We start from the raw sequence: 8,386 nt of genomic DNA on the forward strand, positions 1-8,386 counted from the left end.
TCGAATCGGAAGGTCCTGGGTTCAAGCCTCACTCGGCGCATAGTTGAGTCCTTGGAAAAGACTCTTTACTCAGATTCTCTCACCGTACTCAGGTGTAAAATGAGTACCTGGCCGTTAACAGCGTTGTCCCTGTCGGAAAAATGTAATGTCATATTTGGTTCTACATGCCTTTTGTAAGGCACTTTGAGCACATTTAGTGGATATTGCTCTATATAAATGCTCTATTCTATAGATTGCTCTTAGATCATCTTTTGTTTTCTGTTTAAACCAATCTCCTTTGTTTTTTTTGTGTGTGTGTGTGTTTGTGTGTGTGTTTTTTCAGTGGAGCTGGACTCTATACCTATTTAAAATCTTTTGATTGTTGTTGTTGGTATTGAGTTAGCCCAACATGTGTTGCGGGTAAGGGGCCTCATATACAATCACACTTCCAGAAACATAATCCAGACCATTCAATGATAAATGACCAAACAAAAAAAAATTCGACTCATAAGTGAAATATTTTCCAGTCTTTATAACTTTTGTATTTGAATACCTGTTTCTACTAATGCTTTGCTAGCCATTCTATTTTGGGGTGTTTTTTTTTTTTTTAACCTCTAATAGTAGACTGGGGGGAGGCAAGGGGGGGGGGAGGAGGTTAATTTTGCTTTGTCTTCTATCACCTTCTGTTTTCCTTTTTCAGGTTGCATTCTGTATTGTCTCAGAGTTGGTTTTGTCCTGGTCCTGGCCTATGTGCTTGGCTGGGGTTGAAACAGTCAAATGTACAGTATTGGTTTTGGGAGATTGTATATTTTTTTTCCATATCAATCATCTCTCTGTTATATACGTTTATATATATTTTTTTTGTGAATATAATTTTTGAGTATAACCCTCATAATGGGATCCTCTGCTTCTGTGTGGATGAGATTTTGAGGTGGTCTCAAACATAGCACATTGATGGATTCCTCCTGGAATCAACTTCTGTTCCCTATTTGAAACAATCTCCAATGTCTTAATATTTTTCTCGGATGCTTTTACAGTGTTGCTAATGCTGTAAACCCCTTAAAAAACAAAAAAACCCCAAGCAAACCCCCCCCCCCCCCCCCCCCCCCCCATCAATAATGTCTTTACTATTTATCTTTAAACAGATTTGGCATCCACAAGTCTCCTGTCTACGTCAATATGGTACGCCAGCCCCTGGATCGACTCATCTCGTACTACTATTTCGTCAGATATGGCGACGATTTCAGACCTTTTTTAAAGCGCAGAAAAGCAGGGGATAATGAGGTGAGGCTTATTTATTTTGGAAAAAAAAAAACAAAGATAAATGAAGAAGCAAAATAAAAAAAAATGGAAATTTCATTTGATATAGGAGAGATGTTAAGACTGTTGGTTGGGAATTTTCTCAAGACGTGTTTTGCGCTTTTGAAAAAATTCAGTTGGGTGCTTTTTTTTTGTAAAACTTTGTCATAATTTTAACTCTTTGTTTGAAAACCTACCAGAAGAATTAAAATATGGGTGTGGTAGCACTTTGTGATAATACTTTTCTCTTCCTCCCCTTCTTTCTGTTCTTCATCTTCTCCTTCTTCCTTCCTTCTTCTTCTTCTTCTTCTTCTTCTTCTTCTTCTTCTTCTTCTTCTTCTTCTTCTTCTTCTTCTTCTTCTTCTTCTTTCTTCTTCTTCTTCTTTCTTCTTCTTTTCTTCTTCTTCTTCTTCTTCTTCTTTCTTCTTCTTCTTTCTTCTTCTTCTCTTCTCTTCTTCTTCTCTTCTTCTTCTTCTTCTTCTTTCTTCTTCTTCTTTTTCTTCTTCTCTTCTTCTTTCTTTCTTCTTCTCTTCTTCTTCTTCTTCTTTTCTTCTTCTTCTCTTCTTCTTTCTCTTCTTCTTCTTCTTTCTTCTTCTTCTTCTTCTTCTTCTTCTTCTTTTCTTCTCTTCTTCTTCTTCTTCTTCTCTTCTTCTTCTTTCTTCTTCTTCTTCTCTTCTCTTCTTCTTCTTCTTCTTCTTCTTCTTCTTCTTCTCTCTTCTTCTTCTTCTTCTTCTCTCTTCTTCTTCTTCTTCTTCTTCTTCTTCTTCTTCTTCTTCTTCTTCTTCTTCTTCTTCTTTCTTCTTCTTCTTCTCTTCTTCTTCTTCTTCTTCTTCTTCTTCTTCTTCTTCTTCTTCTTCTTCTTCTTCTTCTTCTTTCTTCTTCTTCTTCTTCTTCCTTCTTCTTCTTCTTCTTCTCTTCTTCTTCTTCTTCTTTCTTCTTCTTCTTCTTCTTCTCTTCTTCTCTTCTTCTTCTTCTTCTTCTTCTTCTTCTTCTTCTTCTTCTTCTTCTTCTTCTTCTTCTTCTTCTTCTCCTCATCTTCCATCTCCACGGCCTCCTCCTCCTCCTCCTCCTGATCATCATTATAGTCATCATCATCAATATTATTATCATCATCATTATTATTCCATAGACCTTTGACGAATGTGTCGAGAGGGGTGGAGATGATTGTGATCCAGAACACCTTTGGGTTCAAATCCCATATTTTTGTGGACACCATGAGGATTGCTGGTAATTTGTAGTAGCCAATAATATATTCGGTTTACTAAACCTGCCCATCTACAGTAATGGCCGAAATAAAATCCAGAGTTGTGTTCCTAAAGTAGGCTTAACACTTACTCATGTTTTATGTCAGATTAAAGTTAGATTATTTCTGCATCATATCGTACATTTTCAGAACTTCATGAGCATTTTTAAGTCATTAAAACTTATTAAAAACAAAAGATGATGCCAGAGTACATAATTTTTAAGGATTTTGAAGTGTTTTTAATCATTCTGAGGATAAATTATTGACCTATAAGAGATAACTATAGTGACTTCTATCTTTTATCTCCTAAAAATTACAAATTTTAAAATGTTTTTAAAAAAATTTTTTTTAGCTTTTATATAGCGCAATATCCACTAAATGTGCTCAAAGTGCTTTACAAGGAGTCCCTGACCAACAACAACATTTAACATTTAGGACAGGACATGACGCCTTTCAGGCGATGTTACAATTTTTTTCGGCCAGAGACAACGCTGTTAACGGCCAGGTACTCATTGTCACTTGAGTACGGTGAGAGAATGTGAGTAAAGAGCCTTTCCCAAGGACTCAACTATGCGCTGAGCAAGGCTTGAACCCAGGATCTTCCAATCCGAAAGCAAGTGTCATACCACAAGACTACATAGCGGCAAATGTTCAAATAGGCAGGTCTGCCAACACGTGTCCTCTCAAGCGATTCACTTTCATTTGCAGGGAGCCTGGCAATAAATGGGCCCTGGAGGAAGCTAAGCGCAATCTCCTCCATCATTACTTTCTTGTGGGGACTACAGAGGAGATGAGGGACTTTGTCGTCATGTTGGAAGTGACACTGCCTCGATTCTTTAAGGGGGCCACACAGCTTTACGATGAAGGTAGGTGTCAATTTGATATCAATAATATTAATGGTATAGTATTTTAATAGTAAAGTATTTTAATAGTAATTAGTATAATGTCTTTGGAAATTTAGCAATGGGTCAAATTCCCTTGCTGAGTGGGGTTTTTTTTTAACCTCCTACAGTGGATAATAGGTCACCTGCTGTGTCATCTATCTCCCTAGAACTGTTTTCTGAGTTGCCATCTGTATCAGAAAGAATATAACATGCTTCTGGGTCCATTGAAAATTAAAAAAAAGACCCTCAGCAATTAAAACCTCCTTTTCCATTCATTTGATTTTACTTTTTTTTGGGTCTTTTTGCAGGTAGAAAATCTCACCTCCGTAAAACAGCCAAGAAAGTCGCCACTAAGCAGAGCACGATAGAGCAAATCCAGCAGTCTCATATATGGAAGATGGAGAATGAGTTTTACGAATACGCTGTTAACCACTTCCACTACCTACGACGTCTGACTTTTGAATCAAAGGATGGAGAGATGGTCCCCAAAGGACAAAAGTTTATGTTTGAAAAAATACGACCAAAGTAGTGTTTTAGAAAATTGTTTTAGCTTTATTTATGTTATAATCCATTTTGAATATTAAGCTGCAAATAGCTCTGGACCAGAAATGGTAATTTACAAAAATAATTCTAGTATAGCAGCCTGAAATAAAAAAAATAAATAAAAACTAAACATGGAAAGTTTCAGTCTCAAAACTCTTCTCCATCAAACAACACAGATATATTTTTGTTGTTGACTGAAGAGGGGCTTTGAGTCTGACAGGTTCTGTGTTTAGTATTTTGTTCTTTTTTTTTTGAGGCTGTTATTTTCATATTTGTACATTATTTTTAACAATCCCTATTACGGGCACAATCCCCCTTTATGTCTTTTATTCTATCCGCCAATCCTATTTCTTTGTCAAGGTATGTTAACCCTTATGTGGTGAGATTAAATTTATTTCAAATCAACATTTATCCCATTATTCAACATTTAGTAACAACTTCAATAGCCTTAACAATTTCCACCAAATGAGCATTAAAATCAACATCAATGCAGAACGCTCTGAGATACAATGTCTAGATATAGAGTAATTGAAACCTCTCTGAAGAATCAATACTAAAGCTGATTTACTGTACACACCATCTTATGATTATGTTGGTGTCGCTTTGACCAGATTCGTCCTTAGGCATTTGTTTATAAAAGTCTATAATTTGTTGATAATGCCAGGATAAAGTCAGAAATGAATTTTTAAAAACCTGAACAAAACAATCATATCTACAATTGTAACCAGATATTAATGGGGAAAAATTAATATTTGAAAGAAATTTAGTCTCAGTATCAGAGTCAGAATAGACACATAAAGATGAGTATTTTCCGAGGGATGCAACTTAATTTGAACCTGGATGGTGGCCCATGTTCCGGTGCAATGCCTTATGCACTCAGCCATCTTGATCGTAACCCTCTCCCCCTCATTCCTCCCCATCTGGGTGGGGTTCCTGGCCTCCCATAGGGGGCAGGGAGGCACTTACTGTGTCTTCTATCCCCCTATATCTGTCTTCCAACTCACTCTCTGTCTTTGTTTTGGAATGAGATTTGTCCTGGTCCTGGCTGGATACTCTAGCTGAAAGGGAAACAGTCAAATGTGTAGTTAGTTTTGGGAGATGATATTTTTTTCCTTATAAATCATCTCTGTTATGCATTGTATTATATTTTCTTTATATTATATACGATTTGTAAAACATTTAGTGTATTCCTCTTAGTAGGGACCTGTGCTTGTGCTGGATGAGACATTTAGTGATCTTAAACTAAGTACTTTGATAGTGTGCTCTTGGAATCTACACCTGTTTCTTATTTGAACCAATTCCCCTTTGTCTTACCTTTTCTTGGGTGCTTTAATTGTAATTCTAGAACTTTTTACTATCCCATTTTCTTCTTTTTTACTGGCACTGATATGACCTTAATGTGTTACAAGTGCCGTAAAACCCTTAAAAACAAACAAAACAAACCTCCCTATGTTACCAAAGAATAATTGAAGAGCGCTTGAAGTGCTTAAGTCACAGGGAGTAAGTTTTGAGAAAATGAAGGTATACAAAGAATAAAATTGTTGTCATTGAGATAGGGGATTGTTGTAGATGATGTTTATCAATGAAAATAATTGGAAAGTGAACTTAGGTAATTATGCTCTAATTTTATCACTGATTAGCTGAAATATCACAAAAATGTGACTTACAAAAATGTGACTTAAGTACTTTTAGTACTTTAAAAAGTAATGCACAAAAATTAACTTACAGTCTGTCATCTGTCTGGATTTGAAGTGATATATTAACTTTTTGTTTGTTTGTTATTTGCTGAAGAAGGGTTTTGAGCCTGACATGTTCCTTGTTCGGTGAAGCCGTTATATTCATTTTTTTGTAATATTACATTTGATATTCCACAGCTTCCAGCAGCTTAGTATTCACAATCAGTACTGGACTCTTTCAATCAATTGCAATTCCTTTCCTTATCAAAGAGGGCTTTATCCTTTAGATAGAACGAAGATGACGTCACTCAAGCCTTTGTTATTGTACTTTGCCATCCGCGTTTGTGAGTGATTCTCACCAAAAACTGTATTAACCAGACTATAAACGTTCAAGGTTACACATAGTTTTGTGTTGGTCCGTTATACTTCCGGATGGCAATGTAGTGAGTGAGCTTCTTAGCCTAGCGCATACTATTTATAGATCAGGAAGATGCATTGATGTGGTCGAGTGGTATGACCCTCGCCTTTGGATCCAAAGCATACCTAAATCTACTGTTACGAAAAATTCGTAGTATTATGAAATTTTGGCACTAATTTCAGTCATTAAAACGTATTGAAAATGAAAGTTGATGCCAGTCTGCATAATGTTAAGGAATTTGAATCATTATTTAATCCTTGTGAGGGTAAATTGGTGATTTTTTATGTTTATTTTTTTTAACGACTACAATTTTTATTTCCTAAAAAGTACGAATTAAAAAAATTTCAAGTAGGCAGGCCATGGGAAGGCCCCGGGTTCAAGACCCGTTCTGAGCGACGCATATTTGAGTTCTTGGAAAAGGCTCTGGATTCACATTCTCTCACCATACTAAGGTGTAAAATGAGTACCTGGCTATTAACAACGTTCTCCCTTTCTGAAAAATTGTAATATTGCCTAACAGGCGTAATCTGTTGGCCAGGGGCGCTTTAAGCACGTTCAGGGGATATTGCGCTATATAAATGCTCTAGTTAAAAAATGAAAGAATATGACAATCATGATGAAGTACTTCTGTGAGATGCCAGCTATAATGAAAATTAAACATTTTTAACGTAAAAATGATGTCAATGTGAAAATCATAGAAAATTACGTTTTTTTTTTTTTTTATTTTTTTATTTTTTATTTTTTTTTTGTTTTTTTTTTTACAAGCTGCTGTTTTCCTTGAGGGTAAAAGTATTTACAAAGTGTCAGGTCCCTGTGAAGAGTGTTCAGTTTTACTCATGAAAGGGGGATTGTTCTGAATTACTTTTTTTTTTTGTTTGAAAATTGCACATTTTTTTTCTTCCTAACTTACACATTTCTGATCCTTGTGAAATCAACGCTAAGTATGTAAGTATCAAATCGGTATTAATTTGACATCCAATTAAATTTTTGGTAAAACTAATGTTTGATTAATCCAAACTCTTATGCTTGATACTTAGATGCTTGCAAATCATTGCTGAGTATCTAATTATTGTTGAGTATCTAATTAGTATCAATTTGAAACCAAATTCAATGTTCGGTTAACCCAAACTCTTGTGCTTGGCACTTACTTGGAAAACTTTGCTGAATATTACATTGTCTAATTACTATCTAATTGACACCAAGTTCAATATTTCGTCAAGTAAAATGTTTGGTTAACCCCAAACATTTTATCTGACCAAATTTTGAGCCTAATGTCAATTAGATACTTGATACTTAGATACTTGGAAATCATGGGCAAGTATCACACTATCTCATTAGTATCAATTTAATATTATATTCAATATTTGGTCAAACTAATGTTTGATTAACCCATCTCCCTCATGCCCCATCACTTTGTGGATCTTTTTTTTTTCTTTTTAAAAAAAAAAATGTTTGGGTTTGTGCACACAAATTTACCTGGCTAAAATATCTTAGGCATGTTATAGGGCAATAGAAAGTGACACATACCAATAAATTTTTCATAAAGAAAATAGAGGAGTAACTCAATAATTTTTATGACATTCAGTATGCTATGTGATTGGCACGAGGGTGTAGGTTAGTCAAACATTGGTTTGACCAAAAATTCAATTCGATGTCAAATTGAGACTAATTAGATTCTACTTTTACCCCATTTTTGTCATGCAGTTGACCCAGACATATTACCAGATTGGAGTGGTGGGTCATATTTATTATGCAATGTATAATATTGATTCTTCGTAACACAATCTGTCAGAGAGCAATGAATTGTCTTTTTTTTATACAACATCATGTTCGTTTATTGGGGTTTTTCATTTTTTTTAAAGCATCTAATTCACAGTTATGGAATATATATCAAAATTTTATCTTCAAGTTTATGTTTCATGGGGTCATTGTTTCAAATTTTCTATCTGATAATTCCAAGAGGGAAATGTTTCATCTTGTCTTTTTTAATCTTTACAATTTTATATATAAACTCCCTAGATCACATTTTACACATTGGATAATCCTATAATCCTTTTAATTTAAGACTTTTAATTTCTTGTCTTGAATAGGAAAGTTACTTTGTACTTAATGAGTCTTTGCGTCTTAACCAAAAATAAAAATCAACAAAAAACAAAATTATCGAGGTAGTTCAAAACAAAGCAAACCGAATTGTTGGATTCCCGGATACAAAATTTTATTGAATTACAATAATGTTTGTGTTAATTCTCCTCTATCTTCCCCTCCTTGCCCACCACAACTATTGAAACTCTTCACTGTGATCACGTGCAAGCCTGATGGATTATAGACACTTTTTACTTTTTTA

General features: G+C 34.8%; 1 protein-coding gene across 1 annotated transcript in view; it reads left to right on the forward strand.

Annotated features, from left to right (window-relative positions):
- Positions 1-6,249, forward strand: part of LOC144978756 (heparan sulfate 2-O-sulfotransferase 1-like) — a 22,132-nt gene extending 15,883 nt beyond the window's left edge. The window contains exons 6-9 of the mRNA XM_078925215.1: positions 1,125-1,263; positions 2,408-2,505; positions 3,230-3,387; positions 3,714-6,249. Coding sequence (XP_078781341.1) covers positions 1,125-1,263; positions 2,408-2,505; positions 3,230-3,387; positions 3,714-3,934 — 616 coding nt within the window. The 3' untranslated portion in view covers positions 3,935-6,249. The remainder of the gene's footprint in view (positions 1-1,124; positions 1,264-2,407; positions 2,506-3,229; positions 3,388-3,713) is intronic.
- Positions 6,250-8,386: the final 2,137 nt, after the last annotated feature.

The sequence above is a fragment of the Berghia stephanieae genome, chromosome 8 (assembly GCF_034508935.2).
Source record: "Berghia stephanieae isolate SIO BIC M18660-M18661 chromosome 8, UCSD_Bste_1.3, whole genome shotgun sequence".
NCBI lineage: Eukaryota > Metazoa > Mollusca > Gastropoda > Nudibranchia > Aeolidiidae > Berghia > Berghia stephanieae.